This window comes from Mytilus edulis, chromosome 8, assembly GCF_963676685.1.
Source record: "Mytilus edulis chromosome 8, xbMytEdul2.2, whole genome shotgun sequence".
Taxonomy (NCBI): Eukaryota; Metazoa; Mollusca; class Bivalvia; order Mytilida; family Mytilidae; genus Mytilus; species Mytilus edulis.
In genome coordinates, this window is record NC_092351.1 from 79,117,666 (window position 1) to 79,142,204 (window position 24,539).

General features: G+C 34.5%; 2 protein-coding genes and 1 pseudogene across 2 annotated transcripts in view; 1 reads left to right on the forward strand and 2 right to left on the reverse strand.

Annotated features, from left to right (window-relative positions):
• The window catches only part of LOC139486347 (uncharacterized), a 55,167-nt gene extending 35,889 nt beyond the window's left edge, over positions 1-19,278 (reverse strand). The window contains exons 1-4 of the mRNA XM_071271218.1: positions 18,609-19,278; positions 3,379-3,723; positions 1,770-1,897; positions 1,333-1,541 (exon numbers count right to left, since the gene is read on the reverse strand). The gene's annotated coding sequence lies outside the window, so the exon portion shown is untranslated. The remainder of the gene's footprint in view (positions 1-1,332; positions 1,542-1,769; positions 1,898-3,378; positions 3,724-18,608) is intronic.
• On the reverse strand, positions 6,476-12,615 carry LOC139486350 (putative nuclease HARBI1; annotated as a pseudogene).
• On the forward strand, positions 10,696-17,511 carry LOC139484395 (zinc finger protein 862-like). The gene is made up of 3 exons (XM_071268130.1): positions 10,696-10,755; positions 14,839-14,942; positions 15,486-17,511. Exons 1-3 carry the CDS (start codon positions 10,696-10,698, stop codon positions 17,509-17,511), a joined length of 2,190 nt encoding a protein of 729 aa, XP_071124231.1.
• Positions 19,279-24,539: the final 5,261 nt, after the last annotated feature.

Consider the following 24,539-nt stretch of genomic DNA (forward strand, 5'->3'; position numbering starts at 1 on the left):
GAAGTCCCTAGGGTCACCTTACCCCATCCTGGTTGAGAACTTGAAAACCGTCGAGATCCCCACCCCTAAACTATATATATTCATGTATGGGACAAATTAACAAATCATTTACATTTACCATTGGCAGGTCAGTCAGACCTCACCTTTGATCCCTGTACTAGGGAACATTTGTCTGATTCGTGTCTCATAACTTTTGTACTCTAGAACACACACTCAGTTTTCTTTCCAGGTAAACCAGTCCATTCATACTATTACATGTTCGTACTAAGCTAACTTGTACTACTAACAGTCAACTTAAACCAACGTTAACTACCAATTAGAACAACTGCAATCATTGCGAACTTGTACCACTACAGACTCACCATAAAAATATACATTGATATATGCATTGCTTTTGAAATCTTGATAACATATAGATTATTTGCCTATATAATTTATTCATTAAATTAACAGAAATGTACTATATATGAATGTTTAATGTTGAAGTAACATTGCCACAGTTTTCATAATTACGTTTGCCTTGGTTTTTTGTTAACTGCCTTCAGCGTTATAGCGCTTTGATTTTAAAATAAAATATAATATAAATAAAAAATGTGTTGATGTCCACACAATGTTCGAGCACAATATGCTAGCAAATTTAAAGCTCACACATTCGATTATATTCCATTATGTCATATATTACAACAAAACAACAACTTTTAAATAACATTTGAGGGATCAGAAACTAAAATAGTGTTTTCATTGTAAATGTTAATATAATATTCAACTATCTTAACTTTAACTCACTGTTTTAGTTAATATTATTTTTAAGAAAAATTCCTCAATAATACATAATAGTTTAATGCTAATGGAAGGAATAGAAGTGGGTGATCAAGCTAATACAGTAATTAATTGGTTCAACAACAGTTTTTTAAAACAATTGATAAGAGTACTATCTTATTCTGAAAAAGCAAAAGAAAATATATACACTAGGCTAAACTAAATGTTTGTAAATATTTAAATTTAAGATTATTGCAGTTCAAATTTTGAAAAGGTAATGTATGAGCGATTTGAGGTATACTATAATAACTTTAAAATAAACTGCTAAACTAAATGCTATGTTTCAATTTTACATAATTTAATTTGAATTTTGGATCCTCAATGCTCTTCAACTTTGTACTTGTTTGGCTTTATAACTTTTGATATGAGCGTCAGTGATGAGTCTTATGTAGACGAAACGCGCGTCTGGCGTACTAAATTATAATCCTGGTACCTTTGATAACTATTTACATCATTTAATCTGAAAATATTTCATTTATCAAGAAACACATACTTTCATAAATCTGTACTTACCACAGCATTAGTTGCAGAGGTTGTTGTGAATTTCTTTTCTGCTTGAGAGAGTTTCACCCTGTACTTGGACCGTTCAACAAAATGTCCTTTGTCAAAGTCCCCACCATCTTATCCCACACAGCTACTTTAATTTTGCCAGATGTGTCCTTTAACATCACATCCCAGTAGGGAATGCGGTCTTCTACATTCTTGTTGGTTGGTAAATACACCTGAAATTCAAATAAAAAGAAATAAGATTACCAAAACAATAAACTTGGTAAGCAACTTGCTATAAACATTGGATATAAAAGAGTAAAATGAAGATTATTATAAATTTTAAACCCATGGATACATTTAATTTAACTTTAACGGTTTTTTTTAAAATCTTTTACAACCAAAAATGAATATTTCTAATGTTATGAAATATGACTATTTTTTAAATGCATTTTTTTTTATACCTTTTGGTATGACAAGTAAGGGTCAATGTCAAAGATTGCTTCAATGGTCCCTGATGGGACTGGTGGGGTTCATCTTCATGTGTCTCATCATCAGACACATCACATTGAGGATTCTCACTTGTGAACAACTGACAAATTTTAAAATAAATATGTAAAACACAATATGCTAGCAAATGTAAAGCTCACAAGTTCGATTATAGTCCATTATATAATATATTACAACAAAACAAAACTATTTTTTTTAAATGCATTCTTGAAACCATATCATGCATTAGTAAATAGCAATAAAGTTTGAGTTGACAGTTAATACATAATATTACAATAATATTATTTAGAAGTATGAGCATAACAAGTCTACTCAGTAGAAATAATAAATGCTGGTTAGATTGTCTTAAGTTTTACATCTACTGGGAGATAACTCAGCTAAACGTTTTAATCACATTCTATTGTAAAGTAAAATTAAACTTCTCATTGATGCGAAAAATTTTCCACCGGACAGAACGGACGTCGACGGACAAAACGTACGCTCAACGGTTATGAAGGGACGTCTAACGGATAAGAACGGACGTCTATAAACAGACATGAACTGATTGGAAAAAAAAGTTATCTGTTCGAGCTATCCGTTAAAGTGTAACCGAGGCTTAAGACTTTCTTCGATTGCGACGAATTACACATAATATGCTTCCATTGGTCTACACGCGTATGAATTTGTCATGCATTATAATCATTTGGATTTAAAAGAATAAATTGTCAGTCGACGGAACCTGACCTTGTATCAATGATGCACTAAATGGTTTTTCTGCGATATCGGGCTAAACACCGAAAAACTTAACGATGAGAATTCAATAATAAGTTCTGGAGTGGAGGGATAAGACAATTCCTAGCCATATGACAAGGTTTATTACAACGATATCATATCAATGGGGTGCGGGGTCTAGCCATACGTTGAGGTGAAGGTCCTTGTGGATAACGAAAACTTATGTATCCGTATTTGAAAAACATTGGCTGAAACATGCCATATCTTTGTGTATTGGTTGAAACATGCCATATCTTTGTGTATTAACATCATCATTGTTTTTTGTCATTCCGAAATTTTTCATTGGCTTTTGTTCCTGGTTTACAATGCTCTTTTCTTCTCTGTTGTAGATTACTTTCAATACAAGTGCTGCAGCAAAAGATTGGTTTGGCTTAGGAGAATCAAGTCGGTTCAAAATTAAGTTTATCTAGTCTTTAACATCACTGTTTTGCTTTCTAGCTAAACTTTCATATTTATAAATAAGCAGTGAAATAAAATTTAGTTTACAATTCTATGCCCATATACATATAGTTATCAACTCATATCTTTTATAGCCTGTCATTATAGCAATGAATGCTATCCAGGAATAACAGTAAAACATTTGTTTATGGAAAACTGCATGCGATGCGATATCTTATTAACAAAACCACAAAAATGTAAAATATATATATATAATTGATGTGAACTGAATTTGTTAAAAAAAATGTATTCTATCAAATAAACTTGATTAAAGAACTGAAATAAAGGCAAAAATACATGAAATATGAAGCACAAATCATATGTTTATTGTTATCTTTCACTTATAAAATATACCTCATTTCTTTTCTTTAAAACAAAGACACTCGCTCTCACAGTATTATATTTGAGAAGAAAAAAATCTCTGCTCCTCTTTATTTTCTTCTTCTTCAATAACAAGAAATACAAACTTTTTGAAAGCTTTGGTAAATTGAACGACATCTTAAGCGCTTTATCCGCATCCTCCTGTACAGTGGTTAATTTTGTGTTATAAGAACTTGCCTTTTGGTATGACAAGTAAGGGTCAATGTCAAAGATTGCTTCAATGGTCCCTGATGGCATGTCAACCATGGACTGGTGGGGTTCATCTACATTTATGTCATCATCAAACACATCACATTGAGGATCCTCACTTGTGAACAACTGCAAAATTTTAAAATAAATATGTAGAACACAATATACTAGCAAATTTAAAGCTCACTGCTCCTCTCTATCAAGAGTATGTGTCTGAAAAACAAAGAATTTATTTGCTATAGTCTTTGAAAATACTCTTTGTATCTTGTACATAAAAGCCTTGCCTAATCAAGTTGCATCTCAATGCAACATTTAAAAAATGTTCATAATACTAAGTCAACACAAAAAGATGCAACCTAACATTATACAAAAACAAGAATGTTTCCAAAGTATCCAGAGATGCCTCATCATCACTATCCAGTTCATAAATGGGCATACACAAATATAACAAATGGTATTTACAACTTATAAAATATAAATTCAATATCAAATAAACCGTTTGCAGTCTAAAATGAGGTCATTTTGTTATATAAAATTGGGTCCTGTTAAAAATAAGCACAAATACAGATGCAAAAAGTACATGGTATTATTAACTATTACTTTTGCCCAATACTTTTTTAAAATCTTGATATTATTCTTCGCGAGTTATAAATAAAAATAATTATTTGGGTCAAGTCTATTTACATGAATGCAACACCTCATTTATAGTTATTATAACAAATATATTTACATGCTTTAAGCAGAAAAGAAAATTAGCAATTTAAAAAAAATGTACTTATTTGGATAAACAACATTTACAGAGCTGCTTATTTAAGAATTATATCGTCAAGATCACAAATGCAACAGATTATTTGGAGATTTTAATTTTACTAACACAAAAGACACTGTATTGCTTAATATTATATTGATTGATTGATTGTTGGTTGCTTAACGTCCAGTGGCAAATATTTCATGCATATTCAGGACGAGAACAAGTTCACAATAAATACAATAGGTAGGTTGTTGTAATAGAGGCCATCTAGGATGATGGTCGGGGAAATTTGGACTGCCACTGGAAAATGAGGGTATATTGGATAGGGACATAAATTTTGCCTTACAACAGGCCACCTACGGACCCCTCAAAGAGTTGTTGCAAGGGTTCTTAACGTGCAAAGAGCGTGGCATTCTCTTTACACGAGGCATCGGATTTAACGTCCCCTTCTGACGGACGTGACTGCGAACTTGATACATCCCGCACAGCCAAACGGACGCCTCACTTCAGCAAGCGTTTTACTGCCGGTCGGGAGAAGACCAAGTGACCATATTTCTATACCCCAGTCACCCTTGGGGTGGCTTAATATTATAAACTAATAAATAAATCTGTTATCCCAAAATATGAAAAATTGTATCGTACACCCACAAATAAAACTAGTCAGTCTAAAGATCGATATCAATTTCCTGCAAATAAATCAACTTCTTTCAAAACGAAGTTTTCGAAAATTTCCTTTGCCTAGTTAAATTCACTTTGGTCTTTGCTGTGAACTTCATCCTGAAGGACCCAAAGGGTGACTGGGGAATAGAAATATGGTCACTTGGTCTTCTCCCGACCGGCAGTAAAACGCTTGCCGTAGTGGGGCGTCCGTTTGGCTGTGTGGGATGTATAAGTTCGCAGTCACGTCCGGTCACGTAATGGGGACGTTAAATCCGATGTCTCCTGTAAAGAGAGTGCCACGCTCTTTGCACGTTAAGAACCCTTGCAACAACTCTTTGAGGGCACGTAGGTGGCCTGTTGCAAGGCAAAATTTCTGTTCTTATCCAATATACCCTCATTTCCAGTGGCAGTCCAAATTTCCCCGACCGTCATCACAGATTGCATCTATTGTGACAAGACCTACCTATTGTATTTATTGTGAACTAGTTCTCGTCCTGAATATGCATGACATATTTGCCACTGGACGTTAAGCAACCAACAATCAATCAATCCCAATACTGTTCATCAAACTTATATTATAGTCATAATGTTTACTACTGCTTCTCTATTGACCATTTTAACTGTCTCTTAAGATTCATTGCAATTTGTTGCTGCAGTCATTTTAACAACCGGTTTTGCGGTGCTTTTAATCTTTACTTACACAACTGTTTTTCTAACTGATTATAGCAATAGTCATACTTTTACTAACCATCAAAACTGCTCCCTTGTTGTCTGTATGGGCCCTTAACATGGATTGCTGTTACATTTCTGATAGCTCCAGGCCTTTGTGCGTTTGCCTGTAACTGAACAGAAGGTAATTTCTCACGTGATAGAAGTCAGTTTGTTGTATTGTCTCGGGTATCTCTTCTTTTACCTTCGCCTCCGCCTCACTCCTTACATCACTTTGCCTAAACTCAGAAAAATATGGTGTAATTTCCAAAGAGACAACTCTTCACAAGAGTCCAAATGACACAGAAATTAATAACTATCGGTCAACATACAGCCTTTAACAATGAGAAAGGCCATACAGCATAGTCAGCTATAAAAGGTCCAGAGATGACAAATGTAAAATAATTCAAACAAGAAAAGTAATGGCCTAATTAATTTACAAATTATGGGAAGCATTTCCTGTGTCATTTATGAGACAAGGCTCCGTGTTGAAGGCCGTACTTTAACCTATAATGGTTTACTTTTTAAATTGTTATTTGGATGGAGAGTTGTCTCATTGGCACACACACCACATCTTCCTATATCTATAAACTGATACTGAAAACAACAATAAAACTTGAGTTGTATACACGCACTCATAGACCTTCAAAATTTTGATGACATTAGCCCAATTGTACAAGCAAATACAAATCATTGTCTACTGGTCTGTCTGTGTGTCAGTTTAATAAACCAGACTTTTCATAAACCACTGCATTGATTTTAATGAAACTTTACACAGATAAAAGTACATCAAGATATGCATGCTGATCAATACAGTGAAAGGAATAATATTGGACTCAAATTTTCTATTAATAAATTGTATTTTCATAACCTCTCAAACAATTGGACTGATTTCCATGAAACTATACACAAAACATCACTGTATGAAAAAAGCTATACAAAGCCATCACAAAGTAATGTACATCTAGTAAAAATCAGTTGGGGAAATACAAAAAATACTGGAAAATGTGTGTATTTTTGTTGCAAAATTTGCTTAAGGAAGATTGTTCATCAGCTGTTGGCGGCGTACTAGTCCGGTTTGAGCAATATTGAAGATATTTGCATAACGGTTTGGGTCATCATCTGGTTCTTCCATAAAGCGTTCGATGTTGTCATTTTTAGCAACACACAGATTATGCAGAATGCATGCAGAAATAATATTCTGAATAATGTCTAACAGTAAGTGTAAGGAGATTTCCCGAAGTCTCCGAAATCTTCCCTTCAGGAGACCAATACATCTTTCAACAATCTGTCTAGCAGACGAAAGCGCTCTGTTAAATCTTCGCTGACCTTGATTTAAGCGTCCATTGTCTCGAAATGGTGTAATGATCCATTCACGTAATGGATATGCACTGTCTGCTAATAAATACATATCTTGGGCTATCTTATTACTGTTTTCTCCGAGATTATACAAGGAAGAATTTCTCAGAACCCGAGCATCATGTGTTGATCCTGGTCAACCTGTGAAGGCATGTCGAATCATCATTCTGTTGTCTGAAACTATCTGAAAAATGTAGAGAAAAAATGTTTTATTGTAAGATTGTATAAAAATAACTCTTGATGATAAAAAAAGGATTGAATATAAATAGGGAGATGTGATAGCTGTGCCAATGACACAACTTTACATCCTAAGACACAGAGTGGAGTAAAAGTAATCATGATATAAAAGACCCACAAAAATACCAGTGTAAAACATTTCAAACGGGAAAACTAACGGTAATACGAGAAGCGAAAATCACCTATGAACTACACCAACAAACGACCACAACATGCTATCTTTATATTACCAAGTGGTATGGTCTGATCAAGTATTCAAGAGGTATTACGTGCACATGATGCAGTCAAGATATGTATCATAATATGAACAGAAACATACTTCGTTCAAATGACAAACATGCATATATAGTATAAGTTTTTCTCATTATAGAAGGCTTCATAGTAAATGTGGAACAGAGAATATCAATCAAAGTTTAAGATATGCTTCAATACAGTAATGTATAAATATGTGGCGGGTTTTGTCCGTTTGCATTAAGTCCATTCGATTTTTATGTACATTTTGTGTTTACTAACTTGTAACTGTACTGAAGGAAACCCTTTTCTGTTAATGTAGTCTACATCACCACCTATCGCACCAGAAATCCTGATGTGAGTGCCGCCAAGAGCACCTATAACACCTGGTAATTGTGATTGTAGCTGGAACTGGACAGCTATGTCTTGCTGTTCTTGGTGATCTGGCCATGATATCAGCTGAAATAAAGATATATGCTATTGTATTAGCCATTAATTTTGGTTGACTTTCAGCTTGGATGATATCATATTGTAACATTTGTTTAAGTGTCAAAAGTTTTTTAAAGGCTACACCTGAGCAACTGTTCTATATTAGACTGTTTTTACTGATAATACATGTTAAACATCATTTATTTAGTACACCAAGTAAACAGTTCCCACTTTTGTTTCTTGATATCCCTTTTCGTCGTGGTGCGATTATCGATCCATTCCGTCGGTTTCGCTAAAATGTTTTAAAAATTTTAAGAAACTATACTGATTTTTTTACAAAAATTAGACAGGAGCTAGTTTATGTTCAATAGATAGTATCCAGAAAAAAAATGCCCCCCCCCCCCCCCCCCCCCGTTTTTCATATTTTACTTGTAATGAACTTTCTATCTTTTTTTTATGATCCATTGATAACATGAATAGAAGAATTTTTGAAAGTAATTATATAATAAAACTTCTGTATTTCACTCCGTTTTTTTTTTTTTTAATTTGCATTCAGTCAATAAGCTGAAATTATCAGAAAAATATGCAATTTATGTGTATTCTAATAGTTACGCTGAAAACAAAGACAACAGTGAAAATAGAAGAAAAATTGAGTTGCGGGGAACCATGCATTACGACGCTTTTAAGATATGACCAATGTTAAAATTACGAACGTGAATTTTAAAGGGCTTTATAGCCAGGCAAGGTCGTTAAAAAAACGCAGTAGCATTAACATTGTGCATTTTTTTAACTGACAAATATTTTTAAAGCTAAGTGGATTCGATTTATTCGTCATATTTCATTTAAAAGAAAAACATCTGTGAATAAACTGTCGCATTTTTTGTATGTTTTACATGGTTGCATTCAAAGTCCGTCCTATTTCTTTTCAATTTAATAACGTAAAAATATTAAAGCATGACAGCTCGACTCGAGCAAGGAGGGGGCTTCGGTGAAGAAGAAAAATCATATTCATACATGTCATATGCGGGGAAAAGTTTTTGACGGTGGAAATAAACACCAGAAAAAGACAATAAAATATGATGTTGGTTTTCATTTCGAAAAACTATTTCTGACCCAAAAAAAGTCCTCACGCCCGGTTTAAACACCCCCCCCCCCCCAAAAAAAAAAGAAGCTTTGCTTTATGCAGTTATGTGAAAAAAAAATACTAACATGCCCCATAACATTATTTATTGTTGCTGATACTCTTCGCAAAATCAAATGAACACTTGATTTTGCTAAACCAAAGTAATGCCCAACTTCTCTCATTGACTCCTGGTTCGCCAAATAGCACAAAAAAACTAATAGCTGCTTAGTTGGCGCTGTTTGCTCAACACCGCCACCATGAGTTCTCATCAGATCAGGGGTAATGCGTATTAAAATTTCATTAAATACTTCGCAACCAATGCGGTAATGAGTGGCGAAATCTTCCTCTAAAAATTGTGGAATAATGTTTTCGACATATCCTTGTATTTTGGGCAGTGTTCTCCGTTCTGTGTTGTAAAGAGACATAATAAACATTTGCAATGAATTTTTATTGTGCGCTACAACAATATTATTTTCAGAATCATCAACAATAAAATCATTCATAAAAGTAAACAAAACAAGTGTATTGTCGGCCATGTTAAAGAGTTACTCGAGATCGAAAAATGCGTTCATATGGAAAGTTGCGCGCGCATCACAATTTAGAGAAGTATGATGGCATGGACCCGACCCGAGAGTTCCAAAAGAGTCCCATCCGAACTCGGCCCAAAGTGTAGCATTCCAACAATGACGTCACTATAAAATACAATGTAGGTTGGATATATTTAGAATATCTCGTCATACCGATTTTCCGGATTGTAAAAGAAACGTAAATAGTGTAAAGGAGAGCTCAAAATACGATAATTTCGCGAGAAACAAAAGGGAAATGTGTAAAAAAAAGTGTTTAAAGTCAAATTATTCATTTGTGTGTCTCCCTATCATCCATTTCAGTAGGATTTGTTGGGGGGTTTTCCACACTATGAAAAACAAAATGAATGATGTGAGGGAATGTCACTCTGGTCAACCCCATAGGGGATTGACGGCTTGAAGCCGTCTTTCCCCAAAAATTATAGCACAAAACAATTTAACCACTTCCATTTGGTTACCATACAATAATTTAGACAACAATCAGATGTTCATGATATACCTTGTTGTAGAAAAAAGTGGAAAGGAATCGTGCAAGGTTTTGTCATCGTTTCAAAATTGTGTATCAAAACAATTTTAAACTGTTCACATGGTACGGTTAAATTGAATGAAATCAGCTGAAATTACTTTTTCACCGCCTTTTTTAAAACATGAAAAATACTATATTTAATACTACTTGTTGTAGGGTCGCACCTACAAGTAGTTCTGTTGCTAACGAGGAAGGTTGTATTATTAATTTTTTTGGAAGTAGTTTAAATGGGGAACATGGGGTTACTTCAATTGTAGGCAGAGATTCTAAAGATCTATATGAAAGTGGTAGCATTGGTGCACCCCAGGAAACACCTGATACAATAAACGGAGAACACACCTTTAGAAACAAAGCTGCCAGGGAAGAAGAAACTTCTGGAACTTCTTATAATTCTGAGCAAAGCTCTAATTATCCTGTTTCCAGTGATGAAGGGACGGGATGTTAGGAAAATACTGTCAGTAGGAGTGAGTTATTTACCTCGTTTAGCTTCAAAATGGTAGCCTTCAAAGTTTTAAATGTATTCAAATTACATCCACCACCTCCTCCATACAGAGTAAGAGAAGATGATCTAAATTTTGTTAAAGTTCTGACCACAAATTCGATAGAAAAGAATTAAAAACACCAAAAGGTTTTTAAAACATGTTTGCATGTATGCCGAACTTGAAAGAGGTAAAATAATTAAAGATTGATATTAATCAAAGTTATTTGTTTGTTAAGATGAAAAAAATATACATGTGGGGTTTATTTTCATTTTCATTTTCCAGGGGTAGTCAAAGTTCCACCGACCAACACCCGGTTGGCCTCCATCATTACAAGATCTGCCTATTGTATTTATTGTTTAAGTTTTATCATCCTGAACATGCATGAAATATTTGCCACTGGACGTTAAGCAACCAACAATCAATTATACTGTAGGTGATCAGAAGATTTTTAGATTTGTGCTTCGACCATAAAAGTAAATACATGATATTGACTGTGTGTTATATAAGTTCAATTCAAATATTTATTGTTATGTAAACTTTAAACAATAAGTTTGAAACAAATAATATAAACAAAAATAAAATCAAACATACACAAAAGAGGGACGGAAAATACCAGAGGGACAGTCAAACTTAAGCGTATCTTAATATGTATATAATAATACTGAATAATTACTTTAAGGGTAATGACTTAAAGAATTTTTGTTATAATTAATATTAATATTAAAGAATGAGTGATGCAACAGTACCACCATCTCGCGATCCGCCCACATTTCTGTCGTTGGTTCAATACTGTCCAGTGAGAAGATGTTGGAATTGTACTATGTATTGTCAATTTATAGGCAATGTTATAAATTGAGGTATACTAGCGACGCCATGTATATAATATTGAAACTATTTAACCTGATATCGTTATCGTTAAAATTATGACAGGGTAACTTTGATAGGCTACGTGTATATTGGACGATATATGTAGTCTTTCGGAACACCGGATGTTATTCGGAATACATCTGTCCTTTCTATCGCCACCTTTCATATACATGCGCAATAGCTTATCAATTGACCTGTTGAATAAGCATTAGCATCATGAGTTGCTATAGAGATGCAAAATTTATCATGACACAAGCTATGTTAATGAGCATTTGAATACTTCTTTTGCACGCAATTGCAAGCTGCTAATATTTACCTTACATATATCCGTAATAATTATTTTAATTAGAGTCAAACGTTGAAACCTGGTTACCAGCTGTCTTAATTCATGAGATAAGATTTCATGTAAACAAGCAATGTCATAACAAATTAAATGTGCCGCTTTAATAACGATTGATAACCTTAAGATAAATCATGCATGCAATTTTAGCAGACTTAATAGGATCGACGTTAAGATATCAAATGTTTTTATAGACACCGAGTGATGATAGATGTAGACAGAGATAACCAATAATAATTTCTATCATATATGGTCAGGGAACAGATTATCTAACTATATGTTCCTATTGTAATTTTAAAGGCTCTTCAAAATGTTCGTAAAAATAAAAATAAATAATTATTATTTCTTGAAGACGATCAGATGATGAATTTTCGGTTTTAATATATATTAAGTACGACAATGTAAAATAGTGCAAGGGGATTTTGAGCCATCTCACTGATCAGTGTAGGCTACACAGTACCCCCAAATGAACAGTATAAAACTATCCAGCAAGAGAGAAAAAGATGGGTCAATATAGAAAAATTAACAAGGCAACTTCAGTTCAATTTCAATATATACATGTATTATTATATAGATTATTCTAATGAATAAGTCAAATGTCAGAAGGAATATCTTTTTAAATATGGCAGGAAAAACCATTAGACAACTCTCCATGAAGTGTTAGACACAGTGTAGTCAAAGTTAGCAGTTACATGTATACTATACATGTAACTGCTAACCTCAAACCAGAAACAAAAAGCAAATATGAACTGCACCAAAAAAAGACAACCACCAAACAACATGCTTCTTACTTGGAACATTCAGAAAATATCTTCAAAGCGAGTTAAAATTTTTAATAAGTTTTTGTTTTTAACAAAAGCGTTTTGCCATCTTAAACTTTTAAGAGCAGAAAGCACACAACTTAAAATTGCCAATGCTTACTACCCTAAGCATCACAAAAATCTTGCAGAGCAAGTGTAAAAATATTAATAATGATCAATATCAAGCCATTGTTCAAATAACCATGAACATATCAAATTTTATAAAAAAAAAACAACACCACAGCTATTTACAGGTTCACGTACTGCATTTCTTGAACACAAGTAATCATCAATTAATTACATTTCTTCACATTTGTAATTGAACTTTAGCCTAAAAAAATAACTCTTATAAAAAACCAGCACCTTAAAATGGAACATCCAGTGGTTGACTCAGCATATTGTCTTTCGGGAGAGAGAAGAAACAAATATTCCTTGGTCGTGGGCAATGATTCCTTAATGCGGGGATCACACATTGCCGATTATTGCTCCCGTTTGAGATCAGACAGCAATAAGACACGAAAAGTGAAAAAGTCGGATTACTATCCTCAATTATCTGGAATGTCCTATCATTGTCTGAACGCAGTCGTTTAAATTCGTAACAGATAGGCTACGGGTCGGGAATGGTCTTGATAGTTCGGCGAAGCACTCCGACATTTAGGTACGTCCCGTAACATTCGGGGAAACTCAGCCGACTTTGTCTAGCCGGATGACAAGCGTGACTATGTCGTGGCAGATTCTGCTGTATCGGATAAAAATTCTAACATTGTTCTGTGTTTTCTGGACGGTGTCCTGTGGAACGGGAATGATCTGGAGAAATTTTTCATTGATGTTTTGCTGCCGATTGAGTCCAGATTGCATCCAGATCTAGTCGATTTCAAACAGTCTTTGCCGAAATCGTTCCGGAACAGTCCTGTTATTAATACGAAATTCGCCAATGATACCCACCTCAAAGTCCCGACAATTACAGAATACAATGCGACTGAGACCAGACAAAGACGTTTGCAATGAGATAGAGAGGATCGTGATAGAATTCCGTTCCGACAGTACCTGATCATCCCGAGTATGTCGACAGTTTTCGAACGGAGAACTTCTGTCAGCGTCGGTTCACTGTCTGGTCACTTTCTGATCTCTGTCGGATTACATTCGGTAGAATCGGGATGCAGTTGTGACCAATTCGGACGAATATTACTTTGCGAAAGATACAAATCGGATTAGAAGCGGATTGAGAACGGGATTATCGTGAAAAAATTCTCTTGGGAACGGTTGAATATCGACGCTTCCTGAACAATATCTGATTGTTGTCGTGATTAATTAATTAAAGTTTGAATTTCCTTCCACGATTCACAGGATCTTGATCAGACTTTTGACAAATTTTAATTGGGAATGGTCCTGTCAAGGACGGCAGTAAAAATAGTGAATGTGTGATCACAGCTTTGACGAAAATAAATCAACCCACATTGAATTGTAATTTCATTAAGTAAACAATCAATGTCAGTTTTTAATTCTTATACCACAATAATTATATAAAACAATACATCTTAAGTAAGCAAGTATCTAATATTTAATACCAAACAAGCATTTGGGTTTACGATTGCATTTCTTTTTTAAAGAAAGCAACTTGTCTTTATATTGACCATGTGGATTACAGTGTTCCCGCCTGCCCTAAATGGAAGGGCGGCCCGCCCTTGATGCCCTTACCGCCGCCCTTCTGCCCTGCCAATGTTCAAATGCGCCCTTCTGCCCAAATTGTTACAAAAAATAATTAAAAATGCATATTTTTACGATATCGACATTTCCGTTCGAAATAAATTATCTCCTTTTAACCAGTAAATCAATTTACAATACCCCTGACATGTAGCCGTCGGCAATTTTACCACTGTCGATGAAATGATGTAACATAAAGGTAATTACAGGTAATCATATCATTATGAGACACAGGACAGTTGATTGTAAATCATTGAATATTTATTGATTTTCACCGGATTAAATAAAAGGTTAGCTTGGCCACGCTTGTCGTGATTAGCATTTTCTTCAAAGAAATCTGTGCCGACTACTCATACTCAAGATAAGTGTCACAGCCGATATGTTAACTTTAAAATGTACAGTTTGGGAACTTGTGATCATATTATTAAAATTACGCATTAAAGATGCCTTCGCAGAAAAGACGATTGGCACAACAGCAGAATGTAAATCAGAAAGTTGCTAAACAGAATTGTTCCATCACTTCTTTCTTCAATAAAGATTCTACTCGGTACATATTTTAAATAAAATTGTTATTCCCTGACCATCACGATACGTTTTATGTTTATCGCGGGTAAATAAATGTCCGGTTTGCGATGTTCAAAATAAATTTAAAAAAGTTTCCGGATATCGAGATCAATTAAAATGTTCGAAAATAAATTGAATGAAGAAATGTTACAAGAAAATTTTAATATGAATACGAAGAGTGCGAACTATAACTTGTTAATGTTTTCAAGCATGCTATTTAGTATACGATTTAATCGGTATGTGAGCCGAAAATAGTAATAAAAGAATAATGATCAGCGTTACGAATTTATCAGTATTTGATCGAAAAATAAAAAGTTTTGGATAATGTATGATATTCTATTCCTTCTAAATGAAATGAAAGATTTAAATTAATTAAATGATTCATTAATTTTTAGTTATGAAAGTACGTTTTGGTTAAAGGAATAAGAACCGTAAATGGAAGTTTATTTTATTTTCCCAAGTATGTTTCTATAAAATTAGACATATTTTTTTTCCAATTAATAAATTTCTCTTTTTAATTTTTCAGTACTGACGAGACTACTGTTGTGGAAACTCCTACTCCAACTTCAAATCAGGATGAAGTTACCCAACCAATTACACCCTCAAAACCAAACAACAGCAAACACAAGACTGGCTTTGACACAGCTTGGCTTACTGCATTTACTTGGTTGCTAGTAGTTAAAGAACCAAACTCTAGTGGTGACATGACAGATGTCATGTACTGCAAACTTTGCAAGAAGCATCGCACCTATGGGTACAACGGTAGCAAGACCTTGGTAGATAATGGATACCGCTGCTTACGTAGAGACAAAATTAAAGAACACCAAGATAGCGATCAACACAAAGATTCACTTAAACAAGAGGTCAACCACACCGTCTCTGACATGACAGCAAAGATTTCAACAACTGCACAGAAGTCCATCCGAGATGCACTGAAGGTTTTGTACTTTTTGATATCTCATAACTTGCCACTGGACATGTTTTCATCATTTATAGACCTTTGTATAGAGCTTGGTGCAACCAACTTAGGCAATCTCAGACTTGCAAAGTGTGCATCCTACACTAGTTGGGACATAGTTCAGGAGCTACTCGACATCCTAAGTAAGGAAGTAACATCAACAGTAATATCTGATATGCAGAAAAGTCCATCCTACTCTGTTATGGTAGACGAAGTGTCAGACAACAGGACCATTAAGCATCTCGCAATCTGTGCAAGGTACATCAACCCAGCTGGTGAAATTCAGAATTCATTTGTAACAGACGTAGAGCTACAAAATGCAACAGCTGAGACCCTGACAAGAACAATTACTTCAGAATTGACCAATCATCAACTCAATCTCCAAGATATGACTGGTTTTGCCTCAGATGGCGCAGCTGTATTTCTTGGCAAGAAGACCGGTGTAGCTACAAGATTAAAAGACATCAATCCATCTTTTATCACTATACATTGCCGAGACCACAGACTTGCCCTAGCCACCAGAGATAGCTTCAATTCCGTACCTGTGATGAAAAAGGTAGATGACACAGTTGAGAAACTCTACAAGTACTACAAATACAGTTGTAACCACTCAGCCAGCCTTAAAGCCGTCCAGATTGCATTCAACCAGGCACCATTGACCATAAAGCAGGCCAAGCATCACAGGTGGCTCTCACACAACCAAGCAGTTGCATCTATTGTACGATCTTACCAAGCTATTGTTGTAGACTTAGAAACTTCTAACATCAGTTCAGATCCAGTTGGTAACGGTATACTCAAAAGCCTGAAAGACCCTACTACTCTTCGTTGCCTTTTACTTCTGGCTGACACACTGCCTCACCTATGTACAGTATCACTACTATTCCAGCGTAGAGATGTCAATCCTGGTATGATCAAATCAACAATGGACAAGACTCTCAAAACACTGCAGATAAGGAAAACCCAAGATGGTCCCTGGCTACTCAAAGAACAACAGATAGCTGCAAGCATCAACATTACAACAGAACCAAAAGCCGACTTCAACACAAAAGTACGCACTCCTTTCTTGGACCAACTCATCGACAATGTCACTGCTAGATTTACAGATAGTGACATCATAGATCAGTTATCTATCATCGACTTGAATGGTACAGACACTCTTCCCTCTCTCTATGGGTTTACTGAGTTGTACACACTGGCAGACCACTTCTCCATGCAACCAGAAGATCTTCAAACACAGTGGCAAGACTTTCTGCAACTAGTTGACAGCATGTCCACCCAAGAACGTTCTGTTACTCAGCTACTGAAACTACTGCACACCTCAGACTGTGGTCTTCAAGAAATGTACCCACTAGTTCATCAACTGTATGCCATAACAGCCACACTTCCATTGAGTACTGCTGAAGTAGAGAGGGTGTTTTCCCAGGTGAAAATCATCAAGACTAGTCACCGCAGCAACCTTAAGACAACAACACTCAACCGCCTACTGAACATCAAGCTCAACTGCAACAGCATCTTGTTTGATACACTACTTGACAAAGTCACAAACCAGTTCTTTCAGAAAAAAGACAGAAGACTGCTTCAGTTTACACAGTGACTCTAGACTCTAGTGCAATTCATTGACTTTATTGTGTAATTTATTGACTCTATACAATGTTTAGTAGTCTCATGTAATTTGTTTGATGTTAGTACATTGCTTTGAATTAATTTATTAATAATTTGATTGTGCTCTATGCTTTAAAACTCAATATTTGAAACCTCTTGTCTTGTGTCAATAGTGTTTTTTAAGATACTGCTTTGCTTGTATGTTTTTAGTGCTTTTTAAAGATACTTCTTTGTTTGTATGATTTTTAGTGCTTTCATTTACCACTGTTTCTTATATTATTCATCTCTGACTCAGTATTGCATTTTAAGACCTTAGTGCCAGTTTTCTGTGATTTTTTTTAATGAAATTGTTAAGTTTTTTTTACTTGATCATATGTATTCTTGATAATAAAATATTGTAAAACATTATGTTTTTAAAATTTTATTGAGAATGAAATAAATAACAACAAAGAAAAAAGGTACATCTTCTATGTTTATTACTAAAAAAGATCTACATGCTGATGTCTTGCTTGGAAGTGATTTCAAAACCAGTATTGAAATGAAAACAGTTGTCAATAAGAAACCATGCCATACAAAAAAAGAAGTAAAAATACACTGAAAATACTTTCATGGTACCCTAAAAAAAATACTAGTACTAAAATGAAAACAGTTGTCAATAAGAAACCATGCCATACAAAAAAAGAAGTAAAAATACACTGAAAATACTTTCATGGTACCCTAAAAAATACCAGTACACAAAAAAAAGGAAAAAAAACACTCAATAATCATACAATCTTTTTTACAAAAAAAAAATAAAAAACCGCACTAAAGTGCCCTTTTTTTTACTAGCACCCTTCTGCCCTCAAATTCAAGCTGGAACACTGTGGAATGATGTGTATTTACTAGCAACGACTAATTTGTTTTAACTGTTTATGTAAAAAGTTAGTCGTTGCTAGTCTGTTGACTATATTGTAATATATATCCATAGAATCCCGTATGGGACATAATCAAGACATAGCCATTGAACTAGACATACTTGACAAAGCTTGAAAGATTTTTCGAGCCAATTGAATCATATATAAATCCATAACATTTTTAAGATATCTTTACCTTTACCTATCCTGTATTTGCCAACTCTGTCAGATGAACCACTGTCATTGTTGTCCTTTGTCAGTGTGAATTAAACTATTTAAAATCCATGAATTGTCACTTCATATTGTATATACATACACGGTCACAATAACAACGGTGCACTGATAAAATCGGTTAGTTAAAAATATATTGAACCAATACTTTGTACACTGTACATATCCCACCAACAATTTATCTACACAGTTACAGTTCTCGTTTCTAATTATCATTTATATTCCCATGTCACAGGCATTTTGTTCACTATTCTAACATTGATGAACGCTTTTGATGTAGGCTAAAGCATAGTCCAGCACTGATTTTCTCAATGTGAACGTGTTGTTGATTTGTTAAGAAATGAAACTTCGAACAGTCAATAATTAATTGTAGCAAGTTGTTATTACTCTGAAATAATTCATCAAATAGAATTCCACTAGCAATGTCTTTAATATAACATCTGAGTTTGTCGATGAACGGAGACCCAACCTCCTCCAATACTTTGCACTATCTGGATTCTGCCAGCTCGATAAATCACTTACTTACAAGCAACGACAAATTTATTTACACTCGCATGTAAAATAAAATATAGTCGTTGCTAGTACATGCACATCACTCAATTAATACAAATTGCTCTTCAAAGTAAGCCGGCTGTAAATTACAACAGCACCGATATTATATCATAAACATTGTGTCAAAATCTCCTTTACCCACAGAAGCATTAATGATTTAGAATAACAAATATGAATCGATGAACATCATAGATTTCATCTAGTTAGATCACACAGGTAAACAATGTTGACGTTGCTCGTACATGGGGTAAACAAACAAAAGTCGCAAGAAAAAAAATCACACAGGACAAATCTCAGAATTAGTTTGTTGACATATAAGAGAAAGTTCTTGAAATACATGTCTCTTAAACTTTTTGGTGTTTTAGGAGGCTCCTCATTTTGACTAGTCCTTGTCATGGAATACAGTTTTTTCTGATCAGATCAACCTTCTGATAGTCGCTACATTTTACAAATGAGCTGGAGGCATCATTTTGGCTAACACCAAGAAATGTGTTTAAGGTAAAAGTTACAATTGACTATTTTATTTAAACCAGTTAAACATCGTTTTTCAATAATTTTGCCTTCTTTAAGCATTTTAGAGCGATATGTCGGTATAACGCAATTCTTTACTTTTTGATGACGTCATATCTCGAAAACAACATTGGTGACCCAAAATTTTTTTCCGCCTAAAATGATCTGTCTACAAACAAAATTTCAATTTCAATGAGTTATTTTTAGTAGTATAAATAGTGTGATTTCCTTTTAACTTCGTTGTTGTGATTTTAGGGAAATCTCCTTTACCCACATAAGTTGCATATTGCTTTTAGTTTTTCTGAAAAATCTACCCGGAACCTCATTTTGTGTCGGCCATGTTATAAAAATACTTTCACTTCTTTTTCTCTGTAATTTGGTACAAAATAACATAGTTGAACGTACTTGACAATTAAATTATGTAGATCAAATTTTATTCCAATACTTGCAGGTGCAAATTCTCCGGTTTATGTTCTTTCCCCTATAAGTAAAAAAGCCAAACATGTCTGAACAAAGTCTAATCAGCATTTTTTTTTTTTTTTTTTTTTTTGAGTCAAACAAAACTATGATTTGAAATCAAATGTTTCAAATTAGGACTTTATGAGCAGTAACAGGCTTGTTCTTTGTGCATATCCCAATCTTAGAACGTAAGGCAGTTGTGTGAAAATATATAACAAATGGTCCTCATTTATTGTTTTAAAATCAGACATTTCGACTCCATTGTTGAACTGTTTCACATATATTGTGTAAAACCGAATCTATAACAATTTCCAAATTACTGTGTCAGTGTCGTCTGGTTAACCTTTTCATCGGTCTTGGCACCATAATCTTCTATATCAAATCGGTAACCACCATTTTATGTAGGCGAGCACTAAATTATATATTATACTCTTCCATCACAATATGGGTAAAATTTCAGTGAATTTTTTATCAGTTTAAAAGCTTTTTCAAAATCAACATATTTTCCATTAATATTAAATTCTTTAAAATATGCTTGACAAAAGTATACCAACTTCAGACATAGAATTAGTTACTGCACAAGCTTCGTTAACAAGAGGGTTTGTGTCATGGCAGTTAATTCTACAAAAATATAATAAAACTTTACAGTAGGGTGCCCAAACAACAAATTTAATCGATTTGCCTTAACGGATTAACACACGGCTATATTTTATATCATTGGAAAGAGGAGAACAAGCCTCATCGAAATACCGTTGTCTGCCGTGGTCACGTTTTGTTAAAATTTTATATTTCTGACGCCAAAAATGACTTTAGATTGACTTTTTTGCATACAGGGAGCGACAAAAAAATCAAGAACAGCCAGTAAATAAATAAACGTTTGGAACTCCCCATCTTCTTTAAGTTTTGTTTAAAGATCATGCATCATGGTAGCTGTGCTGATCTTTTCTGAAAGAACTTCTTCCAGAGACTCCCCAACTTCTTCCTCTTGTTTTAAATTGACAGCTGCCACTTAATCAAGTGTCAGCTTCATTGTTTCCATTTAATTTTCCATAGTCTTCATTTGATTATTCCCTGTTAAATAAGTATAACAAAATATAAACAATATTTTGGTTTAATAGACATACATGGATTTAAAAAAAAATATATTGGTTCATATTTTAAAACTTATTCTACATTAGTATTGATAACTGCTTGGAAATGCTTCCTGAGCTAACTGGGACTGGTTCTGGATCCGGCTCTGGGGAGGTAACTGAGATAAGCTCTTGGTCCGGCTCTGGCTTCACCCCGTAGTGCTTCTAGGCGTGGGACCACATAGCGGCATGGCATACCAACTCGTCGGAGACTTTTGCTCATCTGGATGTCCGTTTATATCCTCACACTGAAATATAAGTTGAAGACATATTCTGCTTTCACAATTATTTTTTCAAAGTACATGTATACACATGTTAAACAATACATAAATACATTTACCTCAAATAATTTTAAACAATGGGGCAACCGCCCTTGCACGGAATTCCAACCGTTGCCCCCTTGATAGGCGGTTTAAGAACCATAACGGAATTAAATCTTACACGAGATACCACAGCTTCGAAATGCTCAAGATAATTATTGATTGGTTGTTCAGGGGAGATAACTGGGATTTGCCCTGGCTCTTGCTTCAACCCGTAGTGCATCTATGCGTGGGACCACATAGCGAAATATGAAAAACTTTAAGTAATTATAATACTGTATATCATCGCAAAATATTTACTGACACGAAAACATGTCTTCTTGCATTTTTTTGATGTGGTAGTTGTTATAACTCCAGAAGTATACATTGATCCCACGGATCCGGTTCTTGCTGACGAATGATTCATTACACAAAGTGCTTGGCGCTCTGGCGCAATATGTACCACCTTTAACTATGGCGTACAGATTAGTTTCCCTTCCATGCTTGTTCGGAGACTTTCATATAATATGTGGAATTCCGCCGAATGGAACTTGTCCGAAATCAATTCCCTTTGCTAGCCAGTCGATCAAATCCATTCGTTTTTCGCAACGGGAAATAGCTAAAATACCAGGGGTCTCAATATTTACAAACAATGATTTCCTTATTCCGCTACAGAAGTTTTTTTTCCTGATTTCCATTTGATACCATTACATCTCCTGCCAAAGCAGGGGTTGGGGGTTATGTCCAAGGCAAACATAGATTGGTTGTTATTTAATAGAATGATACATGTAGGGAAGCATAAGGCTTTAAACAATTGCAAAAAAAAAACCCCACATATTGTACATAAGGTCAACTTGAAAAAATATGTAATATTTTAACTGATGAATTATATCTCTCCAGTGGTGGTCAAGGACCTCAGTGTCACTAAAAATGTCATTTGAAATAATGCCTTTTTTCCAATTAGTGCCCCCAAAGTGAAAGAACTAAGTCATAGAAATATTGCAATGACTAATTGATTGAATGATTGATTGTTGGTTGCTTAATGTCCAGTGGCAAATATTTTATGCATATTCAGGACGAGAACAAGTTCACAATAAATACAACAGGTAGGTCTTGTCACAATAGAGGCCATCTGGGATGATGGTTGGGGAAATTTGGACTGCCACTGGAAAATGACGGTATATTGGAAAGGAACAGAAATTTTGCCTTGCAACAGGCCACCTACTGACCCCTCAAAGAGTTGTTGCAAGGGTTCTTAACGTGAAAAGAGCGTGGCATCGGATTTAACGTCCCCTATCTGACCGGACGTTACTGAGAACTTGATACATCCCGCACAGCCAAACGGACGCCCCACTTCGGCAAGCGTTTTACTGCCGGTCGGGGAAAAAGACCAAGTTACCATATTTCTATTCCCCAGTCACCCTTGGGGGTTCAATGACTAATTGAAAAGCAACATTTATTTCCCAAGCCTCCCTTATTGCCAATAGTGGACTAATTGCAGGAAATAAAGAACAGTGTTTTTTAAAAAGCACTACATTGTAGTAGCAACAGGTACAAACTTGAGCCCCATATTTGTGTATCTTATTATTGTAAACTTACCATTAAAGGTAACAGTAGTATACCAATGTTCATATATTAGTGCTTTTCTGTGCTACTTTAAGCGGCAATGCAATGGTTGCTTCTGGCAAGTTGGTACATGTAGGTTGCAGGGGTCTAACACCACCTAGACTCTGACTGTGAGTCTGATTTAAAGTTGCAAGTTACAAGTTCGGTATTTTCACAAATTTTCTGGCTTTAAACTAGGGAAATAGTTGGTTTTTTTTTAACTTGGATCTGGTGTTGCTGGGGATCTTAAAAGCCTTTTGTTTGACAAAGAAATGTTGGAAACGTAAGACGAACACTGCGAATACGTTTATATATTATCAGCCTCATGCCGTGTTGCCTCTTCACCTTTTCAATACGGCGAAAGCATTTCTTGCAGACCCCATTGTTTGTAATATTAACATCAGTTTGAAAATGGGGGATTACTTTACGAATTGCAAATTCTCTCTCGGATGTCAATTTATATTTTTCATGTAAGAGGTTCTTTTCTATTTCTTCACCATTTTGGTCAATTTCTGACACAATAAATAAAAAATTACACACAAAGAACAGATGTTTGATCGACTATAATAGTGGAAAATATTAGCAAGCAAAATCGAGGGAATTGTGCAAATGATGATACAAGCATGAAAATTACCACAAAGCATCATTATTAAATACTTTTTAAAAAATAACTGCTGGCCATTGGAAAAAACAAAAATTCAAGATGGCCACGGCCATTTTCTTAAATGGCTGTTAAGAAAATGGCTGTTTTCTTCAGTTTGAAATTACTGATTTTTCTGGAAAACTTTTGTTTTAACTTCTTTTTTTTAGTGTCACTGTGAACCTGACATATACCAAATTATCGTGATGGCTGTAACTAGACAGTGACTTTGATACCACTTTTATTAACTGTAAAGATACATTTATTTCAACATATACAAATATTTCAACAAATTCGGAAACAATTACATCCATTCATAATCTAAATATAAAACCACAAACTACAATGAGACAAGAACTGACGGACTAATGAATTCGACAAATCACTTTAAAATTACGCCATAAATTAATATCGCCAATAACACAATTTCTAGCTGTAATTCAGTAATTTTGATCTTTACTATAAAACTATGTAAAAAGTACGGAAAAGCCGTATTGCAGATTATGATAAAACTATCATAATATTTCACTATAACTTTTAATGAATGAAACTCTATCGAGAAACTAAATAATATTTTTCCAAATAACAAAATTAACTAACCTGTAAATATTGCTTAAGCATTTAAGCGTCAGCAATGAAAGGCGGCTATTCAGTTAATGAAATACTAAATCTCTATATATAAATAAGGCGTACATATATTT